This window comes from Lagenorhynchus albirostris, chromosome 2 (genome assembly GCF_949774975.1).
Source record: "Lagenorhynchus albirostris chromosome 2, mLagAlb1.1, whole genome shotgun sequence".
NCBI lineage: Eukaryota > Metazoa > Chordata > Mammalia > Artiodactyla > Delphinidae > Lagenorhynchus > Lagenorhynchus albirostris.
Window position 1 is genome coordinate 170,981,693 of NC_083096.1, and position 25,719 is coordinate 171,007,411.

The following is a 25,719-nucleotide window of genomic DNA, read 5'->3' on the forward strand; positions in this document are numbered from 1 at the left end:
ACATCGTGGTCAACCATCTGTAAGACAGGCCCAGAACTTTTTCTTCCTTGGGCATCTGGTCGTGGGGAACTCGCCCATGAAGTCACTGGTACAGATTAAGAAAAAGGAGACAATACAGCAGGTCTAGGGGCCGTGGACCTCTGTGCCCCTTACTTATGCAGCTCACCTGGGCCTTCTGCTCCTGTTTAGGTCCAGGTATTATGATGTGATGATGTAATTGCTGTCATGCACACCCAGTTTCGTAACCTGGTGGGTCAGATAACAGCCAGTCTCATGATAACTTGTTAACCCAAGGTCAAGAATTCAGTCTCCCTGAAGAACCATTAGCCAGATGTTGTTTCTCAAAAGGAGAACAGTTATCTGCAGCTAATGGAGGGGCTTTGCTCCAAAATCCTAAGGGTTTACCCTGTGCTTTACCAGTAGGGCCCTGTGAAATCTTCCATGTGACATTTCTACCTGCACACACTCAACAACCATTGGTCTGCTGGGTCTCTTGTGCATTTTCAGTTTGGTAACAGCTATAATTAACACACCCCCATGTACGTGTGCTCTACAGATGATTTTTCATGTTTGAGGGGGTCCCAGTTGTATCTGAAGCCCACTTTCAAATGCCAGTGAGGGCCTGTACTTACAAGGCAACCTGTCCTTAAGTGTCTGTGTATCTGTGTCATCTGCCAACTTCTGTATAAAGATCTATCCAGGGAGGCATTTATGGTCTGGTCTGTACATTACAGTATCTCCCTTGAAAGGGTGGGGGATGTGATTTTGAAAGGGAGACCTTCCAGATGGTTCTCTTTACAGCCAAGGAATAGTCAAGAGAGACCAGCTCTTCCCAGGGAGACCAGCTCTTCCCAGGTTACAGGGATCGCGTGACTCCATCACTTCCCCGTGGCTGCTGACTGCAGTGAGAGTGGGGCAGGGGAGCACCATGGAGGACCTCAGTGGGGTCCCCTCTACTGAGGATGAAACCAGTGCACCAGCGAGTCTAACCACCAAAGGACAGACTCTGGAATCCCCAGAGGGAGTTAGAGCAGAGAATAGAGCTGGCTCTCAGGCTGAATCCAGGGGATTCTCCTAAGAACTGCCAATGTGGGTGCGTCCCTGAACCACTCCAGGTTCCATTTTCTCTCTTTTGGGGCCAGAGTCGAAGACAGTGGGATAGTGGTCAGAACCTAGAGTCTGGAACAAGGATCTGAGGTGTAAACCTACTTCTGCTATTGATGTGCTGTGTGACTTTGGGAAAGTCTCCTAACCTCTCTGGGCCTCAGTTTCTTGGTAGATAAATGAAGGCTCTCCATGAGCCCTTCCAGCTCAAACCCGTGTCAGCCTGTGGTGTTGCTTTCATAATATTGCAACATCCCTCATCCACAAATGCCTGTCTGAATACCAGTGCTTTGAGCTTACTTGGATGCCCCAGTAAGAGGGGCCTGAATGCAGCCCCCTCCTGCAGAGCTTACCAGCAAGACACCACCCTGCCTGCCACCTGACCCTGACGGGAGAAGGGAGAAGCCTGGGCTGAGGTCTCTTCTCCATCGTCCAGAATATCGCAGTTGAAGAGAAATGGCATTGAGAGTGAAGCTCCCAATTTCCTTTACATACCTATTTAAAAATGGATTTGGAAAATGGCTCTGATCAAAAAAATTTCATGAGCGAATTGGACATTTGAATTGCTTTCTTTGTTACTCTGTCAAATTTAGACGCGAGTCCATGGCAAACTTTTCGAAAACACTAGTACATTCAGGGTAATTGCATAAAATTAAATTTTATTTTGAAAATGTTCAACATTGGAGGTTTTTAAATATAGATCCCATTTATCATGTGGTTATTTTGGGATTTGTCAATGGAAGGAAGCCAAATGTCCTTTCTTGGAAAGGACTCTCCTTTGTTTTGGGATGTGTCCTTTCTTCCTGCAGTCTGGGTATTAGAACACCCTTTCTTTTATGAATAGATAGATGAGGTAGGCTCTTTAGTGTCCTTCCTTGGTAAAAATAAACCCCATAGTTGAACTTTTTTTTTTATATATAAAATATTTATTTATTTTTGGCTGTGTTGGGTCTTCGTTTCTGTGCGAGGGCTTTGTCTATTTGCGGCAAGCGGGGGCCACTCTTCATCGCGGTGCGCGGGCCTCTCACTGTCATGGCCTCTCTTGTTGCGGAGCACAGGCTCCAGACGCGCAGGCTCAGTAGTTGTGGCTCACGGGCCCAGTTGCTCCGCGGCATGTGGGACCTTCCCAGACCGGGGTTTGAACCCATATCCCCTGCATTGGCAGGCAGATTCTCAACCACTGAGCCACCAGGGAAGCCCGAACTCTATTTTTTAATGTCTTGCTCTGTGAAATCCCAGAACCTCAGCATCGCCAGGTCATCATCAAGGTAGCTTTGGGATTCCCAATTTACATCGCAAAAAACATTACAGTTTCTTTTTTTTTTTTTTTTTTTTTTTTTTTGCGGTACGCGGGCCTCTCACTGTTGTGGAGCACAGGTTCCGGACGCGCAGGCTCAGCGGCCACGGCTCACGGGCCCAGCCGCTCCGCGGCATGTGGGATCTTCCCGGACCGGGGCACGAACCCGCGTCCCCTGCATCGGCAGGTGGACTCTCAACCACTGTGCCACCAGGGAAGCCCTACAGTTTCTTTTTTAAAGAGACCAGAAATCAGAGGGGTTCAGTAATGAGCCTGAGACCACACAGCTGGAGAAGCCAAGTTGGCATTCAAATGCGGCGCTCGCTGGTCTGGAAGCCCAAGACGGCACGATTGCCAATCATCTTCTCCCCGCTCCCTGGAGGAAGAATGAGGTCCAGTGCTTGGCTCGAGTGGACCCAAGGTTTAAGGAGATGAGTCCCAAAGAAGGCTCGGTACTCATCCCAGGAAACCTTCTAGTTACTAATCTGTACCTTCTTCCTCTGAAGGAACATGGTTAATGCTGGGTCTGGTGCCCCAACAGCAGAGAAAGAGGTGCAGGCAATCCTCCACAGCAGGGGAAATACCTGTGTGGTTATTATTAGTCTTGAGAAGGAATTTTATTTAATATCTATGTGGCAGAATTATGGAGTCACTTTTGCTTCCACTTCTGTGAAAATTCTCTGCAGGATGGTAGTGATAACCCAACTGCAGAACTGAAAAGTCAATGCATCCCAGGAAAGCCTCCCTCCTGGAGAGGCAGGGCTGTCTTCAGGGATGAGGAGAAACACAGCTGGCCTGGAGTGAAGGGCGAGCTTTCAGCACCAGAGCGGCTGATCTCACAAGTGGAGGCCGGGGACCCTGACCTTGCCAAGTCTAATGACCAGAGTCACTCTCCTGGAACTCTGGAGGATGAAGTGTGGCTGTGGGCCTCCTCCGAGCCCAGTGGAACATCAAGAAAGAATGAGGTCCCAGACCTGGGAGCCTCTCTGGGGATTCCAGCAGAGTGGGTAAGCTCTGTGCTGTAGGAGAGGGTGTAAGAATCTTGGTCCAGGAGGAGCTCACTGAGGCAACTAGATGCAGAGGAAGTTGGGAAAGTATTGATAAAGAGGGTTGTAGCTCCTCATGTTTCTTTTCAGGCAGTAGACGAAATGCCGGTCACAGGCGCAGAGCTGCATCTGGCAGAGGGACCCACGTCCTGCAAACAGGACACCAAATGCAGGATGAGGAAGAAGAGATGCTCTGTGACACTGACTCTGGACTTGCTTCAGTCTGGACTTGCTGCTAGCCTGAGCAGACTCCCCAGTCTCCTTCCTGCCCTCAGTCTAACGTGGGAGGCACAGCATCTACACTGGGGGTGCATAACCTGATGGAAGAGGCACAGCTGCTGCCCAGGGTGAGGTTTCAGCTGAGGGAGACACAACTCCTGCCCTCAGGGAGTCCCCAGTCTGATGGAGGACACGCATTCCCTCCCCATCAGACTGGGAGCTCTCAGTCTGGTGATGGAGACAGCCCTGTCTCTGGAGGAACTTCAGTTCTCAGAGAGGAGACACCATCCCCAGATTTAGCTTTGAACTCAGAAGGACCTGAGCTTGAACTGTGTGCACTGGCAAGCCTTTGAGTCTGTTTCCTCATCTGTAAAGTGGGGACACTAAAGCCACCCCACAGCGAGCAAAAGGACATATGGAAAGCACTTGACCCCTAATACATGCTGAGTCTAAGATGTTTCCGCCCGCCTCCTAGAGGTCAGATACAGCTGCAATAATCCTGCCCCTGTTGCCCCCATCTCTGCCCCCCCAGACTGGCTGACCTCTTGGGGCACCTGACCTCAGAGGCAGCAGGGACCCAGGCTCTTCCAGTGGCCTGAATGGAAGCCCCAGCCTTACCACAGGTGACCAGGCCGCATGCAATTCTGTATCTGTACACCTGTGTCAAGGCATTGCAGCCTTTTTTCTCCAGCCGCGCGTAGCAGTGGTCATGCATCCAACAGCACCTGTCAATGCAAGAGATTTAGATCCTGAGCAGAATGGGCCTGTCCCTTGAGCAGAGGCCATCATGGTTGGTGAGATCTGACCAAGAAAAAATCTCATGATATGGCTGAGTCCTTCCTGCTCTTCCATTCAGTCTGTCCCACACATGTACCAGTTCACGGACCAGCTCTTTCCTCCTGGGCCCACAGTGAGACTACATTTCCCAGCCCCCCTTGCAGGTATGTGTGGTCACATGACGAGGCTGGCACCCTGGAAAATGTACAGAACTTCTAGACCTACCCATAAAAATCTCCCACTCTAGGAGACCTTCAAGATGGCGGAGGAGTAAGACATGGAGATCACCTTCCTCCCCACAGATACATCAGAAATACATCTACATGTGGAACAACTCCTACAGAACACCTACTGAATGCTGACAGAAGACCTCACACTTCTCAAAAGGGAAAAGACACCCTCAGGAGACCTACACACAGAGGTGGGGCCAAATCCAAAGCTGAACCCCAGGATCTGTGCAAACAAAGAAGAGAAAGGGAAATCTCTCCCAGCAGCCTCAGGAGCAGTGATTAAGTCTCCACAATCAACCTGATGTACACTGCATCTGTGGAATACCTGAAGAGACAACGAATCATCCCAGAATTGAGGCGGTGGACTTTGGGAGCAACTGTAGACTTGGGGTTTGCTTCCTGAATCTAATTTGTTTCTGGTTTTATGTTTATCTTAGTTTAGCATTTAGAGTTTATTACCATTGGTAGATTTCTTTATTGATTTGGTTGCTCTCTTCCTTTATATATATATATATATATATATATATATATATATATATATATATCTTTTTTTCCTTTTTCTCTTTTTGTGAGTGTGTATGTATATGCTTCTTTGTGTGATTTTGTCTGTATAGCTTTGTTTTGACCATTTGTCCTATGGTTCTCTCTGTCTGTTTTTGTTTTTTGGGTTTTTTTTAGTATAGTTTTTAGCGCTTGTTATAATTTGTGGATTTCCTTTTTGGTTTCGTTGCTCTCTTCTTTCTTTCTTTTTTTAATTATTTTTTTATTTTTAATAATTTTTTTTATTTTAATAACTTTTTAATTTAATTTTTTTTTCTCCCTTTTCTTCTGAGTCGTGTGGCTGACAGGGTCTTGGTGCTCTGGCTGGGTGTCAGGCCTGTGCCTCTGAGGTGGGAGAGCCAAGTTCAGGACATTGGTCCACCAGAGACCTTCCAGCTCCACATAATATCAAACAGCGAGAGCTCTCCCAGAGATCTCCATCTCAAAGCTAAGACCCAGCTCCAGTCAATGACCAGCAAACTACAGTACTGGACATCTTATGCCAAACACCTAGCAAGACAGGAACACAACCCCATACATTAGCAGAGAGGCCACCTAAAATCATAATAAGGTCACAGACACCCCAAAACACACCACCAGACGTGGTCCTGCCCACCAGAAAGACAAGATCGAGCCTCATCCACCAGAACACAGGCACTAGTCTCCTCCACCAGGAAGCCTGCACAGCCCACTGAACAAACCTTAGCCACTGGAGACAGACACCAAAAACAATGGGAACTACGAACCTGCAGCCTGCGAAAAGGAGACCCCAAACCAGTAAGTTAAGCAAAATGAGAAGACAGACAAAGACACAGCAGATGAAGGAGCAAGGTAAAAACCCACCAGACCAAACAAATGAAGAGGAAATAGGCACTCTACCTGAAAAGGAATTCAGAGTAATGATAGTAAAGATAACAGAAATTTTGGAAATAGAATAGAGAAAATACAAGAAACGTTTAACAAGGACCTAGAAGAACTAAAGAGCAAACACACAATGATGAACAGCACAATAAATGAAATTAAAAATTCTCTGGAAGGAATCAATAGCAGAATAACTGAGGCAGAAGAACAGATAAGTGACCTGGAAGACAAAATAGTGGAAATAACTACCACAGAGCAGAATAAAGAAAAAAGAATGAAAAGAATTGAGGGCAGTCTCAGAGACCTCTGGGACAACATTAAATTCACCAACATTTGAAGTATAGGGGTCCCAGAAGAAGAAGAGAAAAAGAAAGGGACTGAGAAAATATTTGAACAGATTATAGTCGAAAACTTCCCTAATATGGGAAAGGAAATAGTCAATCGAGTCCAGGAAGTGCAGAGAGTCTCATATAGGATAAATCCAAGGAGAAACATGCCAAGACACATATTAATCAAACTATCAAAAACTAAATACAAAGAAAAAATATTAAAAGCAGCAAGGGAAAAACAACAAATAACATACAAGGGAATCCCCATAAGGTTAACAGCTGATCTTTCAGCAGAAACTCTGCAAGCCAGAAGGGAGTGGCAGGATATTTAAAGTGATGAAAGGGAAAAACCTACAACCAAGATTACTCTACCCAGCAAGGATCTCATTCAGATTCAATGGAGAAATCAAAAGCTTTACAAAGCTACGAGAATTCAGCACCACCAAACCAGCTTTACAACAAATGCTAAAGGAACTTCTCTAAGTGGGAAACACAAGAGAAGGGAAAGACCTACAATAACAAACACAAAACAATTAAGAAAATGGTAATAAGAACATACATATTGATAACTACCTTAAATGTAAATCAATTAAATGCTCCAACCAAAAGACATAGACTGGCTGAATGAATACAAAAACAAGACCCAAATATATGCTGTCTACAAGAGACCTGGGAACACATACAGACTGAAAGTGAGAGGATGGAAAAAGATATTTCATGCAAATAGAAATCAAAAGAAAGCTGGAAGGCTTCCCTGGTGGCGCAGCGGTTGAGAGTCTGCCTGCCAATGCAGGGGACGTGGGTTTGTATCCCGGTCCGGGAAGATCCCGCATGCTGAGGAGCGGCTGGGCCCGTGAGCCATGGCCGCTGAGCCTGCGCGTCTGGAGCCTGTGCTCTGCAACTGGAGAGGCCACAACAGTGAGAGGCCCGTGTGCCGCCAAAAAAAAAAAAAAAAAAAAAGAAAGCTGGAGTAGCAATTTCTCATATCAGACAAAATAGATTTTAAAATGAAGACTATTACAAGAGACAAAGAATGACACTACATAATGATCAAGGGATCAATCCAAGAAGAAGATATAACAATTGTAAATATTTATGCACCCAACATAGGAACACATCAATACATAAAGCAAACGCTAACAGCCATAAAAGGGGGAATCGACAGTAACACAATCATAGTAGGGGACTTTAACACCCCACTTTCACCAATGGACAGATCATCCAAAATGAAAATAAATAAGGAAACACAAGCTTTAAATGTACATTAAACAAGATGGACTTAATTGATATTTATAGGACATTCCATCCAAAACCAACAGAATACACTTTCATCTCAAGTCCTCATGGAACATTCTCCAGGATAGATCATATCTTGGGTCACGAATCAAGCCTTGGTAGATTTAAGAAAATTGAAATCGTATCAAGTATCTTTTCTGACCATAATGCTATGAGACTAGATATCAGTTAGAGGAAAAAAATCTGTAAAAAATACAAACACGTGGAGGCTAAACAATACACTACTAAATAACCAAGAGATCACTGAAGAAATCAAAGAGAAAATTTAAAAAACCTAGAAACACATGACAATGAAAACACGATGACCCAAAACTTATGGGATGCAGCAAAAGCAGTTCTAAGTGGGAAGTTTATAGCAATACAAGCCTACTTCAAGAAACAAGAAACATCTCAAATAAACAACTTAACCCTACACCTAAAGCAATTAGAGAAAGAAGAACAAAAACCCCCCTAAGTTAGCAGAAGGAAAGAAATCATAAAGATCAGATCAGAAATAAATGAAAAAGAAATGAAGGAAACAATAGCAAAGATCAATAAAGCTAAAAGCTGGTTCTTTGAGAAGATAAACAAAATTGATAAACCATTAGCCAGACTCATCAAGAAAAAAAGGGAGAAGACTCAAATCAATAGAATTGGAAATGAAAAAGGAGAAGTAACAAACGACTCTGCAGAAATACAAAGGATAATGAGAGATTACTATAAGAAACTCTATGCCAATAAAATGGACAAACTGGAAGAAATGGACAAATTCTTAGAAAAGCACAACCTTCCAAGTCTGAACCAGGCAGAAATAGAAAATATAAACAGACAAATCACAAGCACTGAAATTGAGACTGTGAATAAAAATCTGCCAACAAACAAAAGCCCAGGACCAGATGGCTTCACAGGTGAATTCTGTCAAACATTTAGAGAAGAGCTAACACTTATCCTTCTCAAACTCTTCCAAAAGATAGCAGAGGGAGGAACACTCCCAAACTCATTCTCCGAGGCCACCATCACCCTGGTACCAAAACCAGACAAAGATGTCACAAAGAAAGAAAACTACAGGCAATATCACTGATGAACATAAATGCAACAATCCTCAATACAAGCAAACAGAATCCATTAAAAGGATCATACACCATGATCAAGTGGGGATTATCCCAGGAATGCAAGTATTCTTCAATATATGCAATTCAATCAATGTGATACACCATATTAACAAAGTGAAGGAGAAAAACCATATGATCATCTCAATAGATGCAGAAAAAGCTTTTGACAAATTCAACACCCATTTATGATAAAATCCCTCCAGAAAGTAGGCAGAGAGGGAGCTTACCTCAACGTAATAAAGGCCAGATATGACAAACCCACAGCCAACATCATCCTCAATGGTGAAAAACTGAAACCATTTCCTCTAAGATCAGGAAGAAGAGAAGGTTGTCCACTCCCACCACTATTATTCAACATAGTTTTGGAAGCCTTAGCCACGTCAATGAGAGAAGAAAAAGAAAGAAAAGGAATCCAAATCAGAAAAGAAGAAGTAAAGCTGTCACTGTTTGCAGATGACATAATACTATACATAGGGAATCCTAAAGATGCTACCAGAAAACTGCTAGAACTAATTAATGAATCTGGTAAAGTAGCAGCATACAAAATTAATGCACAGAAATCTCTGGCATTCCTATACACTAATGATGAAAAATCTGAAAGAGAAATTAAGGAAACACTCCCATTTACCATCACAACAAAAAGAATAAAATACCTAGGAATAAACCTACCTAAGGAGACAAAAGACCTGTATGCAGAAAACTGTAAGACACTGATGAAAGAAATTAAAGATGATACAAACCAATGGAGAGATACACCATGTTCTTGGATTGGAAGAATGAGCATTGTGAAAATGACTATTCTACCCAAAGCAATCTACAGATTCAGTGTAATCCCTATCAAACTACCACTGGCATTTTTCAGAGAACTAGAACAAAAAATTTCACAATTTGTATGGAAACACAAAATACCCCGAATAGCCAAAGCAATCTTGAGAAAGAAAAACGGGCTGGAGGAATCAGGCTCCCTGACTTCAGTCTATACTACAAAGCTACAGTAATCAAGACAGTATGGTACTGGCACAAAAACAGAAACATAGATCAATGGAACAGGATAGAAAGCCCAGAGATAAACCCATGCACATATGGGCACCTTATTTTTGGTAAAGGAGGCAAGAATATACAATGGAGAAAAGACAGCCTCTTCAATAACTGGTGCTGGGAAAACTGAACAGCTACATGTAAAACAATGAAATTAGAACACTACCTAACACCATACACAAAAATAAACTCAAAATGGATTAAAGACCTAAATGTAAGGCCAGACACTATAAAACTCTTTGAGGAAAACCTAAGCAGAACACTCTATTACATAAATCACAGCAAGATCCTTCTTGACCCACCTCCTAGAGAAATGGAAATAAAACCAAAAATAAACAAATGGGACCTAATGAAACAAAAGCTTTTGTATAGCAAAGGAAGGCATAAACAAGACGAAAAGACAACCCTCAGAATGGGAGAAAATATTTGCAAATGAAGCAATTGACAAAGGATTGATCTCTAAAATTTACAAGCAGCTCATGCAGCTCAATATCAAAAAAACAAACAACCCAATCCAAAAATGGGCAGAAGACCTAAAAAGACATTTCTCCAAAGAAGGTATACAGATTGCCAACAAACAGATGAAAGAATGCTCAACATCATTAATCATTAGAGAAATGCAAATCAAAACTACAATGAGGTATCACCTCACACCAGTCAGAATGGCCATCATCAAAAAATCTACAAACAGGGCTTCCCTGGTGGCGCAGTGGTTGAGAGTCCGCCTGCCGATGCGGGGTACACGGGTTCGTACCCCGGTCTGGGAAGATCCCACATGCCTCTGAGCGGCTAGGCCCATGAGCCATGGCCGCTGAGCCTGCGCGTCCAGAGCCTGTGCTCCGCAACGGGAGAGGCCACAACAGTGAGAGGCCCGCGTACAGCAAAAAAAAAAAAAAAAAAATCTACAAACAATAAATGCTGGAGAGGGTGTGGAGAAAAGGGAAAAGGGAACCCTCTTGCTCTGTTGGTGGGAATGTAAATTGATACAGCCACTATGGAGGTTCCTTAAAAAACTAAAAATAGAACTACCATATGACCCAGCAATCCCACTGCTGGGCATATACCCCGAGAAAACCATAATTCAAAAAGAGTCATGTCGGGCTTCCCTGGTGGCGCAGTGGTTGAGAGTCCACCTGCCAATGCAGGGGACACGGGTTCGTGCCCCGGTGCGGCTGGGTCCGTGAGCCATGGCCGCTGAGCCTGCGCGTCCGGAGCCTGTGCTCCGCAACGGGAGAGGCCACAACAGTGAGAGGCCCGCGTAACACAAGAAAAAAAAAAAAAGAGTCATGTACCACAATGTTCATTGCAGCTCTATTTACAATAGCCAGGACATGGAAGTAATCTAAGTGTCCATCATCGGATGAATGGCTAAAGAAGATGTGGCACATATATACAATGGAATATTACTCAGCCGTAAAAAGAAACGAAATTGAGTTATTTGTAGTGAAGTGGATGGACCTAGAGTCTGTCATACAGAGTGAAGTAAGTCAGAAAGAGAAAAACAAATACCATATGCTAACACATATATATGGAATCTAAAAAAATAAAAATATAAAAAATGGTTCTGAAGAATCTAGGGGTAGGACAGAAATAAAGACACAGATGTAGAGAATGGACTTGAGGACACAGGGAGGGGGAAGGTTAAGCTGGGACAAAGTGAGAGAGTGGCATGGACTTATATATACTATCAAATGTAAAATAGATAGCTGGTGGGAAGTAGCCACGTAGCACAGGGAGATCAGCTCAGGGCTCTGTGACCACGTAGAGGCATGGGATGGGGAGGGTGGGAGGGAGACGCAAGAGGGAGGAGATATGGGGATATATGTATAGCTGATTCACTTTGTTATAAAGCAGAAACTAACACACCATTGTAAAGCAATTATGCTCCAATAAAGATGTTAAAAAAAAATTCCCACTCTGTCCTCCACTCTCTCTCTCTCCATCTCAGCTGGATGGAGATGACCCAGCCAAGGACTCTGAGGCCATGGGGAAAGTCACGAGACAGGAGAAACCTGGGTCCTGGAATTGATACGTGAGTCACATGGTCAAATGAGCAAAAACTAAACTTCAATTGTGATAGCTGTGGGCAACTGCATTTTTTTAAAATTTAGATTTACAGAAAAATTGAGAAGATTGTACCAAATGCTTCCTTTTACCCCACACCCAGTTTCCCCTATTTATTATCAACACTTTTTATGAGTATCATATGTTTGTTACGGCTAACAAACCAATACTGATACATTATTAAATAAATGTTAACTAATTAAATAGTAATATATCACTATTGATTCATGAATTGTATAAGTCCATAGTTTCTTTAGATTTTCTTAGTTTTTACCTAAATGTTCTTTTCTATTCCAAGATCCAGTGATGGACACCATGTTACATGTACTTGTCCTGTCTCTTTAGGCTCCTCTTGCCTGTGGCAGTCTGTCACACTTTCCTTGTTTTTGATGACCTTGACAATTCTGAGGAATGGTGATCAAGTCTTTTGTAGGATGCTGTCCTACTGGGATTTCTTTGATGTTTTTGTCACGATGAGATGGGTTATGGGTTTATTTTGCTGCCCATGTTGTTCCAGTTTTGGCCATTAGGGGGCTCTCCCAGTTGGCTCCTGTGCTCTTTGACATATTCCTATCAACGAGGGGTTTGGTTTGGGTTTGTTTCGTTCGAGCCCTTCCTTAATTTGGGGCACTACAAAAAGCTCCAGGTTCCTCGTGTATATTTCCTGCCCTCGTCCCAGGATCAGCCATCTCTCCAAGGAGCCTTGGTTTCTCTTATTGGAGAATGGTGTCAGAAACCAGGTCTGGGCACTAGGTGCTGCTTCTTGCTTCTGGGGTATTGTTTCTTTTAGGGCCTCTCAGACGACAGAGCAAAAAAAAAAATATGTGTCTATATTAACCCACGTAATTACACATATCGCTACATATTTTTATATGTAACCATCTGCATCTATATACAGCTAACTAGGAGTTTATACTGAAGTCTCCAACTCTAATCCATTATCACATAGATCATTCTAGCTTCCTGTCCCGGCTTGTCTGGTCTGTAAACTCCCACTCCAGCAGCGACAAGCTTGGCTCCAACCATCTGCCCTCCATTTGTTTAAGCCCCTCATCCCCTTATACGTGTCTAGCTGTATAAGAATTGTTAACCCAGCAGATTGTATTTTTCAAAGAGCAATCTCTCCCATCTCACATGTTCTTCTAGAACATTTCCACTTCCCAATCAAGAGGTGGAAACTAGGCCCCCTCTCTCTTAAAGCCTTGTGACTGCCTTGACGAAGAGAACAGTGGAAGTGACACAGTAGAATTTCTGATGCTGGATCACAAAAACACCATGCTCTTTTGTCATGCCGTTCTGGAACACTCACGCTTGAAACCCAAGAGGCACCGTGCTGTGAGGAAGTCCAGACAACCTTAGAGAGGCTTAAGTGAGAGGAACTGAGGCCCCTGGCCCACAGCCTCAGCTGAGCTCCCAGCCAGCAAACAGCAACAACTTGCCAGCCATAGGAGTAATCATTCTAGAAAGCAGATCGCCCAGCCTCAGCGGAGTGGCCCAAGCCGAAGCCAGGTGGAGAAGAGACAAGCCATCCCGCCAGGCCCTGCCCAAGTGGCAGAATCTTAGCAAAATAAGGGGTTGTCATCGCTTTAGGCTACTACATTTTGGGGTGGTTTGTTATGTAGTGATAGATCAACTGATATATTAGGCACTGAGATTCAGGGAGTTACTAGATGTATCTTGGGCAAGTCAGTTAACCTCTCTAAGACTCAGTTTTCTTATCTATAAAATGGTGCTTTAATACTCATCTTTCAGAATTGATATCGAATTAGATGAGATAATGTGGATACAGAGCCTGGAGCATAAAGGGCAGTTATGACAACTAACTCACCAATCAGTACAATCCTTGGGGGTTCCTTGACCCCCCCAGCCGCAGTAACAGCCGTAGAAGCCATAGCTCGTCAGGGCGGGCTTCCTAGTCACCTTCTCAATCATCACCTTCAGCTGCAGCAAGCTCCCTGGGACAGCAGACACACCTGAAAGACAGCCCAGGCAGACCCGCTCCAGGCCCACTTTCCCACGTGCTCCCTCCCTTTCTTTCACCTTGAGGCTCGGAGGGACCAATGTGTCCCTTTTTTATCCTCCCCATTCATGGGAGAGGAATGAGAAACGTGAGGGCAAACAGATAGAGAAGGGATTAGAAGTTTGGACGTGGACGATCCCAGCTCTGCCACTAATTCACAGTATGATGTTGAATAGGTCACTTCATCTCTCAGAGCCTCAGTTTCCTCATCTGCAAAATGCGGGGGCGGGGGAGGGCCTAAAATGAACGCCTACCTTTTGGAGATGTCATGAGGGTTGAAAAAAGATAAAGTATGTAAATTTCTAGCACAGTGACAGACACATAGTAAGTGACCAAGAAATGTTCAGGATAATGAATATCGTATCAGTATGAAGCAGGCAGACAGGCACTTCCTGTCTCTCCTGATGGTACACCCGTCCCTCCCCGCGGTTGACACCATCTGGAACGGGAGGCACAGAATCTTAGAGCAGTGTGGGACCCGTAGAGATCACTGGAGGCAGCTCCCTCATCTTACAGTTGGGAAACTGTAGCTCAGAGGGGAAGGTGACTTGCCCAGGGTTTTGCAGTGAGCCAGAGGCAGTCTCGCACTCTCCCTGCAGTCTCCAGGGATCTGGCGAGGCATCAGTAGGACAGCCTGTCAGAGGTTGTGTACATGGTGACGGGGCTGCAGGGGAGGCCTAAAGCCAGGCTCCCCCCACGCTGGGCAGTTCCCTCCAGCTGGGAGGTGGCAGCAGGTGGGACATGTAGAAAACCTGGACAGGCCTGAGCAGAGAATGCCCAGGAATTGTGGAATGGAATATTTATATAAGGATCTTGTGTTGTGATAGTTTTATCGTATTTTATTTGGCATCAAAGTAAAAAATCTGCCTCCCATGTCTACAAGCCCCACGTCTTCCACATGGCACAATCTTTCCATATCCCCTCCTAGAATCCTGCCGCAGCCCAACCCGTCGACTATTATTCTGTGTCACAGATAAGGAGACAGAGGCTCGGAGAGCCCAAGGCTCTTGCTGAAATCAACATGGTCAGGGTAGGGCCAGGATTCAAAATCAGGTCGCCAGGACTTCCAAGACTGGTCTCCCTTCCACTACCCTATTGTTCCTGTGAGGTGAAAGGTCAAAAGTTCAGAGGTCTCGGGGCAAGCACTTACTACAAGCCAGGAACCAAGCCAGTGTGAGGAGGCCCTTCATCTCCAGGGTTCTGGAAAAGAAAACACAGCCCATGACATGTCGGTCGGGAGAGGCCCTCATGGCCCATTCAGACCCACTCCTGGCTGGGGAGGGCCACTCCATGGCCCACCAGGCCCCACCCTCTCAAGTTGGGCAGTAAACAGGCAACAGCAGCTGGAAAAATGAGGCAAAAACCTCAAGGAGTTGACCCAAGGGGTCCCTGGGAGGAGAGGGGCACCCTGTCGTTGTCCCCATTAGAGATGGGAGAGAATTTTCCCATGGCAAATACCCCCAACACAATCGCTCCTTCCTGAAAATTCTTTTTGAATTATATTTTACAGCTGTGTTGGTATAAAAACAATCCAGGCTGGATTCATTCTTATACGTTCATTATATTATATTATTTTTTCTCCTGATTTTAAAAGAACTTAAAATTAAAACATTTTCATGGGTCCCAGGCACCATGTCTACCTACAAAAAGAAGTCAACCCTGGGTACTCACAACAGCTCTGAAGGGTAGGTATCATTGTTCTGTAGGGGAGCAAAATTTGAACCCCAAAGTGTGTCTCTTTGGCATAAGGATTAATTTAGGCTGATTAATTTTAAGAAACAAGATTAGGGGAGTCTTTCTTTTTACCTCTCCCTTAGCTGCCTTAAGAATTTAGATAAAGGTTCTGTTCCCAGCACAGAACTATTATAGAGGTATCTGTAAGGAATACGGGAATAGCTGTGGCTGGAGAAACTTGACAGGGCCTAGAAACCAGAGTCCACCCTGTGTTCCATAGTCTCTGCAGGCCCAGCAAACATTTGCATAACAAACATCCGCTTTTCCAACTCTACGTGAATTGCCTTCCTCCCCTTTGAAGTCCCAAACCCCTACCCCCAACATCCTCTCTGGTCTTTAGCAGAAGATCGTATTTAAGATAAGGGCTTGGGCCATTTTGGTGAGTTCCTTAGTTTTCCTGGGTCTCTCCCATGTGTATGTGTTACTAAACTTTTGTTTGATTTTCTCCTGTTAGTGTATCCCATGTCGATTTAATTCTTAGACCAGCCAAGAGAACTTAGAAGGGTAGAAAATGTCTTCCTCCCCAACAGTTCTCATTTTGCCAGTGCAGAAATGGAGGCTCAGAGAGCTCAAACAACCTGCCAGAAGTTACGCAGCTGATAAAAAGTGGAGGTGACGTTCAAACCCAAGCCTGGCGCGTCGCTCACTGCCCCATACATCCTCCCTCCCTAGAGGGATGTGTTCCCCTCTGAGCGGAGCGGGCTAGGGTCCTTCACATGCTCTATCCCATGGGCCTGGAGGCCCCAGCTTCCCTCCCCAGCATCTACCTTTGACAAACGCATGAATCACTAGCCGCAAGTCCAAAACAATCACACCCAGAAGGCAAGGGAAATTCCTTATGTCTCGGGCCAGTGATGGATTCTAACTTGGCCTCTTAGGAGTTCCTTACCAGTGGCTGCCTGCTTCCCTTTCCTCTCTGGATCCCAAAGTCCTTGTTCACCCAGAGCTGCTCAGCTGACCTATAGTCTGCCAGGATTCCACTCTGATGCCCTGCTGTCTCCGATCCCCGAGTTCCGTGGTCACTCTGAGAGCTCTGCCCCGGGCCCCTGGTACCTCCCGTGGCCTGGCTCCAAACACACAACCTCCAGCTCCCCAGGGCTCCCAGCAGCTGGGCTGGCCTCTCCATGCCATCCTTTGTCCAGCAGCTCCTCTGAGTTCCAAGAACATTCCTGAGGGTTCTGTCCGCCCACAGCCTCCGCTCTGAGGGCTCTAAACAGACAAGGAAAATGACCCTAGACCTTACCCTTCCAAGCCAATCTTCCTCACTGCTTCCTGGAGCTGTGACAGGAGGAGGACACCAGCTACCATGTACTGGGCACCTAAGACATGCCGGACACCGTCCACTGTCTCCTTAAACCTGCAAATGACCCTAACACGTGGGTACTGTGAAACCTGCTGGCAGTGTCTGCCCTGTAACAGGCATTTGTTGCAAGAGAGAATAGCAGTTGTTGACTTTACAGGCGAAGAAATGGAGCCTCAGGAAGGGAAAGTGAGTTGCCCAAGGATTCAGCCCAGGACTGTGAATCTATTCCTTTGACTGACCCTACTCCGCTGCTTCTGAACAGCCCCTGGGTACTAATCATCTTGTTCATTTTCTATATTTCATGACACTTTAACATCTTGGGGACCTTGCTGGGCTGGAAAGAGACAGCCCCTCCAAAACTAGCTAATCCCTAGATAAAGCAAAAGACTCTCCTGTGAACATGGCTTTCAAGTGCAAACCAACCGATCCTAAACTCCCATGCCCAACCACTTCCTCTATCTCAATTCCACACTCCCAGCCAATATTTCCCCTGGCCTAAATCACCCCAGGGCCAGTACCAGACCACCGGGGACCACCTCTATGGCCTGAAGTCCACTGAAATTATTCAAGCTAGCCTGTCCTAAACTGTTTACCCTGGCCTGTCTTGCCTTAGCCACAGAAGACACGATGCAGGCTCTGGGCCATGCTTTCCCTCGTTTCTTCTGTCTCCTGATCAACCCTGGTGCTTCTCTGTGTGGCCCTGCTAGGTGTGGTACGTCCCCTTCTCTTGGAAACTGTAACAAACTAGCTTTTAAACGCAATCGTCTCCTGATCTGTTGCCTTCACCATACCTGAAGAAAACCAAAATCCCAGGTGCACATTAGATCATCTTGGGACATGGCTGTTGACGTGAGGGAGCAGTGCCAGGTCCCACACAGAGGAGTCAGAAGGTGCACAAATGAAGTTTCACAGAGGACGTGGCAGAGGCATTGAAATAGCTGCTCTGGAGGCCGGGAAAGTGGACCATCAATGGATCCCAAAGGAGGCTTCCAGCAGAAGGATGTGGGGTTGGATATTTTTATCAGGCAACCACGGAGGAGAATGAGCGAGGCCAAGAGATAATTGTGGAGTGGAGCTCTGGCTGCGGTAATGTGAGGTGGGGAGAGTGGAGACAGACAGCCTGACAGAAGCATGGAGACATGGGGGCCGGGGAGTGGCCAGGTCACTGGAGAGACAGGTCCTCCAAGTCTACATACAGCAACCCGCCTGCTCCCAGGACCACCCCCTGCATCCCAGTTCATGTCTCCTGGGTGGAGATGATCAACAGCACCAAACCCCCACTATACAGAAGGTGCTACTGAGACCTCCCCGAAATCTAGGGGAGGCCATGAGGGGCCAGGGGTCTCCTCTCACAGCCCCGTCCCTCTATACGCCCTGACCCCACCCCCCTCGGGCAAGGCAGCCCCCAGAATGAGATTCCTCACCAGCGACACCTTCTCTCTGTCCTCGGTCTGGAGTAGAGGCAGGAGCTGGGCCCAGCTGGTTTTAAGGGCCTCCCTGCCCACCTCTTACACCCCACCTGGGCCAGCTCCAGGATGCATGGTAACTCCCACAGAAAGCCTTACTTCACCCCTCAAGACCCCTGGGGATATCTTTCCTGTCTGCGCTCAGAAGTAGCTATTTCCTGAAGCACGCCAGGCGCCTGGGAGGCTTCCGGGAGAGACACAGAGGAGGGAATAACCACAGTCAGGGTTATTCTCCATCCATGGCCCATTTTCCCTGACACACCCCCCCTCAACACACAATTTTCTGAGAAGATGTGGGTGTGAGCTCCTTCCTCTCCTTGCTCTTGACTCCCTTTTCTCTCCCCCTCCCCTCACGGCAGTTATCAGAGAGGAGCCCCTCCTTGGGCTCCGATGAGCCCTTCTCTTCCCAGGACCTAAGCACGAGGCACCCGCAGGAACGCTGTGAATTCATTTCAATACGGAAAGTACTTCTCGAGTGTCTAATCCCTGCCAGATTACTGCTGGGGATCCACTGTGAATAGGACAGCTTCTCTTCTGGTTGGGAAAACAGATAGTAAAGGCATCCAGTAAATATACAGTACGTCCAAGGGCAGTAACTGCTGTGGGGAAAAGTCCTCTCTGTTCTGCATTTTCATTTCTTTTTCTCAACCAATTCCTTCCGCTGCCTACAGGTATATACAAGCTTCACCATCCTAAACCAAACAAAAGGAAGCCAAAACAAAAAAAAAGGAAAACATCGCTTGCCTCTGCTGACCTCTCTCCAGCTCTTTTTCCTCTAAAAGCCAAAATTCAGGACAGAGACACCTCCTCTTGTCCATCACCCACTCTCTTCTGAACCCCTTGCTGCGTACCTTTTGTTACATCCCTAAGCCGGCTCTCAGGGATCCCCCAAAGCCTGGCATTGCCCAAGCTTGGGCTTCTCTTGAACACTCCATCCCACTGATCACCTCCTCCTTCTTGAAACTCTTTCCCTCTGGCCTTCAAGAGGCCACAGTCTGCCATCTCTCCTCCGGCGGCTCACCCCCCATCTCTGTTGACCCCCAAATGCAGATGTTTTCAAGGGACCTGCTCCTCTCTCTCTACCCCTCTCTCAAGGTGAGTTATCCGTGTACAGGGATTTAGGTCTTATTTCTAGGCAGATGTCCCAAGATATCCCAGGTCAAGCAGTATCTGGCACTAACTCTCACTCAACAATAAACATTCAGCCCAGGGCAACAATAAACTCCCAGCCCAGACCTTGGAAATGCTTTGCTTGTCCTACCAAGTGACTTTAAAACATGGAATTAGTAGGGTTTCCCTGGTGGTGCAGTGGTTCAGAGTCTGCCTGCTGATGAAGGGGACAGGGGTTCGTGCCCCGGTCCGGGAAGATCCCACATGTGTTCATCGGTAATGGGACAGGGAGTGCCTTGAGAGCAGAAACCATCTCTTCTGCAAACACGTGTTTGAAGTGCTCAGCTCAGAGCCTAGTCCATAGTAGTTGCTCAGTAAATGTACTATAAGCACATTAAAGGAACCCATCCCAGGATGAAGAGGTCACTGAGGGCTTTCTAGAAGAGGAGGCACCCGGACTGAATCTCTAAAAGTAGGTTTGAGAAATTGGAAACCTTGTGCACTGTCGGTAGGAATGTAAAACGGTACAGTTGCTGTGGAAAACAGTATATGGCAGTTCCTCAAAAGTTAAAAGTAGAATTACTATACACCCCAGCAATTCCACTTCTGGATGTGTTCCCAAAAGCATTGAAAGCAGAGTCTCAAAGAGATATTTGTACAACCATGATGATAGCAGCATTCTTCATGTAGCTAAAACATGGAAGCAACCCAAGCGTCCACAGACAGGTGAGTGCATAGGTAAAATGTGGTGTGTACATACAATGGAATAGTATTCAGCCTTAAACGGGGAGGGAATTCTGAAATAAACCAGTCACAGAAAAACATAGACTGGGCTTCCCTGGTGGCACGGTGGTTAAGAATCCGCCTGCCAATGCAGGGGACACAGGTTCGAGCCCTGGTCCGGGAAGATCCCACATGCCGCGGAGCAACTAAGCCCTTGTACCACAACTACTGAGCCTGCGCTCTAGAGCCCGCAAGCCACAACTACTGAGCCTGCGCGCCGAGAGCCTGCGCACCGCAACGAAGAGTAGCCCCCATTCACTGCAACTAGAGAAAGCCCGTGTGCAGCAACAAAGACCCAATGCAGCCAAAAATAAAATAAATTGATGAAAAAAAGAAAAAGACTGTATGATTCCATTTACATGAGATACTTAATCAACATCATAGAAACAGAAAGTAGAATAGTGGTTGCCAGAGGCTGGGGGAGGGAGAATGGGGAGTTAATGTTTAATGGATGCAGAGTTTTAGTTTTATAAGATGAAAAGAGTTATGAAGATGGTTGGTGGTAATGGTTGCACGACACTATAAATGTAGTTAATGCCACTGAACTACATACTTCAAATGGTTAAGATGGTAAATTTTAGGTTATGTGTATATTACCACAATTTTTAAAAATGAAAAAAAAAAGAGAGCGAGAGAAAGTGGATCGGAGTTCACCAGGACAAGAATGTGAGGAAGGGCATTCAGGTAGAAGGAACAGCACATGCAGGACTCATAGGCATAAATTATAAGGGCTCATTCAGGGAACTGCAAACAGATGGGGTAGCTGAGGGTGTTAGGCAGCGATATTCTAGTAAATATTTAATAAATGACCCTCCAGGGGGGTAAAAAGCCCTGATTTTTAACATTTGCCAATTTCTGTCGTGTAAATACTCTCACCCTGAGCAATTTCATGCAACTCACATCATGTCACTGAATGTAGAGCTGGGAACACACACTTACCAGGCAAGGATGCTTGGTAGCTAAGAGCCCGCTTTCTGGAAGTGCCACTTATTAGCTGTGACCTCGGGCAAGTGCTCTGCTCCTCAGTTTACGCACCTGAATAACGGGGTGAGTCATTTTACCTGCCTCATCCCTATGTTCTGGGCTGACACATGGCAGGCGCTTAGGATTGCGCTGACACAGAGTAAAGGCTCAGTTCATGTTTGCTCTTCTTCCTAGGAAAGACGGACATGCGCGCTCTTGACTTCTCAGAAAACGGAAGTTCCCACGTGTACAGTAGGAATTGAGGAATGGCGGGAAAGGCTAGCTGAAGAGATGCAACTGGGTGTGTCAACAAAGAGTCTTGGGTGTCAGGCTAAGGAGTTTTACTCTTCTGCTGAGTGTCCCAGAATGACCTCGATCAACAGCAAGATGATGTGACTTCAGTAAGAAGAGACTGAATAGGTCTTATCCTAAGATCCCCAGAACTGAAGCACACAAGGACAGGGGTGGGTGACACAGCTCAGCCGTCATATGTATGGTCCCCAAGCCTGGTACCAGTCAGATCACAAAAGCAACAGCTGTGTCGGCAGTGACGGCAGGAGTGGGTGCCCAGAATGAGGTCCTAGCTGACCTTACCTGGAGGGGAGTGCTTGTTCCTGAGCCCCGTCTCCAGGAGGGCTTCTTGAAACCTGGGGGTGTCTGGGTCACAGGATGCCTGTCAGATAGACGGAATGGGGGCCGACTGGTGTTTGGAAGGGGGTTTGGGGTACCCAGCCTCTGTCTCCAAACTTCTGAAGGATATTCAGGGGTAAAAAGCAGCATCGTTGTCCCACGTGGCTCCACTGCAGAGCTGGCCCCAAGTGTGGGCACCCCAAGGAGTCAGGTTTGAGCTAGAGACAAGAAAGATTTTTCTAGCAACTCCAGTGTCCTGGGGAAATAATGAGCTGTCTTGGGAGTGGTGAGTTTCCTGTCTCCAGGGACACTTTTTATTTACCACTTTTTAGTAACAGAACTGTAGTAGGGGCAGGGGGGACGGGGTGGGGGGGAGTCACGCCCTCACATGATTCCACAGGAAAAGGAGCTTTCTTTAGGTGTTGGGAACACGAGAGCCTCATCAGAAACACATGAAGTCAGTCATGCCAGTTACGAAGATTAGGTTCATAGGTTTGTAAAAGTGTAGAAAAAATATTACATTTTACCACGATTGAAAAGAAAAAAAAAAAACCCAGAAAACTCAGGACCCCTTCAGTTGCTCTATGGCATGGAAAAATCTATCAAATATTCTCTGCTCCCCACCTTCTTGGGGGTCCTGCCCCAGCACTGATTCATGCCCAAGTCATGTCCAGGGATGTTGCAAAGAGCAACATTAAGTCGGACACGGGCTGGATGAGCTCCAGGGCCGACCTTCTGTGACAGTGGGTGCTCTCATGTTAACCTGTTCCTGAACATTCCAAGCTTTTCTACTGAGGACTTTGGCACTTGCCGTTCCCCCTGCCTAGAATACTGATACTTAGCAAGACATGGTGCTCTTCATTCCTAATCCTCTAGGTCTCATCTTAAATGACACCTCTTCCAGGAGGCCCTCCCTGACCATCTACCCAAGGTAGCTCCTCCTCCTCCCATTAATCCCATATCACTGTTTTCCCCCTGCACAGCACTTACCACCATCTTTTTTTTGATGTTGTATGCAATATATTATTCAACAAAAATTTTTTTTCCTTCTGCAAATATACAGATGATTTATCTACTTAGGTACAAATGATGAAAATTCTATATAGTTGAAATGATTTCACATTCAGTGATCATATTCCTCAAGATTAAACCAACAAATCATAGAAATATTCTGACCCAACTCAATAAACTACTAAATTGGATTTTTTTCCCTTTATAAGCTTTTGCCAATTATCAACATTCAGCTAACTTTAACTTCTCCCATTAACCTAGCCAAACCTAAGTAATTTAGCAATTTCTCATGCCCATTTCACCTTTCTACAACTCGACAGCCCTCACAGCACTTTGACATCATCTTTCACTCTCTTTGATGTATTTCTTTACTTTTTTATGACATCCGTCTCCTACCCCTTCCCCTAGAGAGCAGGAAACTTGTCAGTCTTGCTTTTCATCACATTATCAGCCACTAGCCCAAAGCCTAATACATATTCGCTGGTTGATACTTATTTGTGGAGTAACAGCAATTGGATTGGTAAACCAATTAACTCCGGAGGGAGTAGCAGCCTCACTGGATTTCAGCCATTCTGTAGGTTGGCAGTTTACTCTAAAGACACACACAGCCAGCCCAGTCTTGGTCTCAGTCTATTGGTACATATGTAACAGGCTCAAGTTCAACTTTCACCAAAACTTTTGCTAAAAATGCAATCCAAACACCTACTTGGTAGCAAGGACATGTTTTGCTTTGTCTTTGAAAAATCAATTCAGCTGTTCGTTCTCGGGAAACATTCCCTGAACGAGTCTTCCGTTCTGACTCTGTTTCTGTTGGTCCCTCCATCTGGAATGGAGGCACCAACATCACTCTCTTTTTCACCTGGTAAAAGCCTACTGTTCTTCCATGCAGTAATGCCACCTCTTTTTTGGAGGCAGGAGAAACCCTAGAACAACCTATGGCTCTGACTGGCAAGATCCGAGACCTAAGAGCAAAGCTTCTAGGCTCCTGATCCTGAGATACTCACGATTCCAGGCCAATCCGCTTGTCTTCAACCCCAATCCAACCCAGCAACCATTTCCTGAGCAAGTCCTGCGGACAGAGCTGCAGTGAGGCACTAAGGAAACAGACGCAAAGCGAAATCAAGAGATGGTGATCCGGCGCCTGTTAGCATGGGGGAGATGAGAACAGGGCTTTAGAATGCCCGCGGCACCTAGAAGGACGTTTGAACTCCTTCCCAGAGCTTAAGGGGAGGAGCCACCTCTTCCAGACGCCTCCCTGATATCTGCCTGGCAGAGTTCACGGCCTCCCCTTCTGTTCCTGGGTCGATCGGTCTCACCTCTATGACAGCACGGGCCACAAGCTGCCAAAGTAACCCGGCAGGTCCGTGGCCGATCAGGACCTGCTGCCACGCCTCTCCAGGCTTGCCTTGGATCTGCACACAACCCAGCGCTTTGCTGGGAAGGAGACTGATGCCAACCCCTTCCAGTTCTCAGACACACCGTCTTGTGCTCTCTCTCTCTCTCTCTCTCTCTCTCTCTCCACCCCCTACTCGCCTCCCTCTCTCTCTCTCTTTTTTCCTCCTTCTCTTTCTTCTTTTACTCCCCCCCCCACTTTCTTCTCTTCCTCTATTCCTTCTCCTCTTTCTAGATTTAACATGCTTAGCATTCAGTAACTCTTTTGTGAGCACCTACTATGTGCCAAACTCTGTTCTGGGGAAAAGCAATGAACAAAACAGATGAGAACTCCACGCTCATGGCCCCCAGAGACCTTGCATTCTGGTGGGAGCAGACAGAAATAGACAAGTCAATAAATAAAATATATAGAGTTTGGCAGGTGTTGATAAACACTGTGGAGAAAAATCAGGAAAGGAGGAGAGTGGTGTGTGTGTGTGTGTCTGTGTGTTGTGGGGAAGAGGGCTGATGGTGGGAGCAGACAGTTTGAATAGGGTGGCCAGGAAACATCTCAGGGCAGAGGGAACATGAAGGAGGGGAGGGAGCAGGCTGTGGGGACACCCTGGAGAAGAAGGCTCCAGGCAAAGGAAGTACAAAGGTCCTGGAACAGAAGCATGCTTATGAGTTGGAGAAATAATAAGGAAATTAGGTCTACCTTTGCCAAAAAGCCTTCTTCTGGACCCATCGTCCTGCCCCAAACTGGAAAAGTTCTGCTTCTCTGTGTTCTTCCAGCAGCCTGTGAGCTCCCACATCATAGCATCAATCACAGTACATTACAACGTCTCCCCACCAGACAGGGAGCAACTTGGGGACTTTTGACTTTCCAGCACCCAACATAGGGCTTAATACATATTTATTGACTGTCTAACTGAATCAATCAATGAATAAACAAACTAGGCTATGAATCCTGGAGGATGTCTCATTCATCTCTACCCCTGGCAGCATCTAGTACACAGTATGGCACAGATTGGGCCCTAGAAAAAAAATGTTTGTTGAATGACTAATAGAAATAGCTAATGCTTATTAAGCACAGACACCACGCTAAGTCCTTTATGTGGCTTACCCCATTTATCCTTAAAGTGATCCTATGAGGGAGGCACTACTGTCAGATGCAGTTTGCAGATTAGGACAGCGAGGCTCAAAGGAAAAGAAATGACTTACCCAAACCAGACAGCTGCTAAGTGGCAAAGCTCTGAGTTGAACCTCGTTAGTTTGACTCCCAAGGCCATGTCTGCTCAGCCCAAAGCTAAACTGCCTTCCAGAGAAGACAGCCTGGGAGTGGAGGGAGGGAGGGGTAGGGAGAGATAGAGGAAAGGAGAAGAAAGATCTCCCTATACGGGCCAAGAACAGCATCTTCCCCATCTCTGTATTCCTCT

The 25,719-nt window shown here is 46.1% G+C and overlaps 1 protein-coding gene and 1 long non-coding RNA gene across 6 annotated transcripts; both read right to left on the bottom strand.

Annotated features, from left to right (window-relative positions):
* Positions 1-2,500: 2,500 nt before the first annotated feature.
* On the bottom strand, positions 2,501-17,848 carry PLA2G5 (phospholipase A2 group V). Of its 5 annotated transcripts, none has more exons than XM_060141218.1 (6): positions 17,741-17,848; positions 16,700-16,855; positions 15,063-15,112; positions 13,721-13,865; positions 4,285-4,391; positions 2,501-3,596 (listed from the first exon to the last, which is right to left on the bottom strand). In XM_060141218.1, the coding sequence occupies exons 3-6, from the start codon at positions 15,100-15,102 to the stop codon at positions 3,472-3,474; spliced, it is 417 nt and encodes a 138-aa protein (XP_059997201.1). In that variant the 5' UTR covers positions 15,103-15,112; positions 16,700-16,855; positions 17,741-17,848; the 3' UTR covers positions 2,501-3,471. The 5 variants fall into 5 exon arrangements, with proteins under 5 accessions (XP_059997201.1, XP_059997197.1, XP_059997200.1 ...); XM_060141214.1 differs by having other exon boundaries at positions 16,606-16,855; XM_060141215.1 differs by having other exon boundaries at positions 3,453-3,764; positions 16,606-16,855.
* Positions 17,849-18,886: 1,038 nt separating this feature from the next.
* On the bottom strand, positions 18,887-24,068 carry LOC132515162 (uncharacterized). The gene is made up of 3 exons (XR_009539070.1): positions 23,917-24,068; positions 21,866-22,119; positions 18,887-18,949 (listed from the first exon to the last, which is right to left on the bottom strand). It is a non-coding gene; the product is annotated as an uncharacterized LOC132515162 (long non-coding RNA).
* Between the last annotated feature and the right edge of the window lie 1,651 nt (positions 24,069-25,719).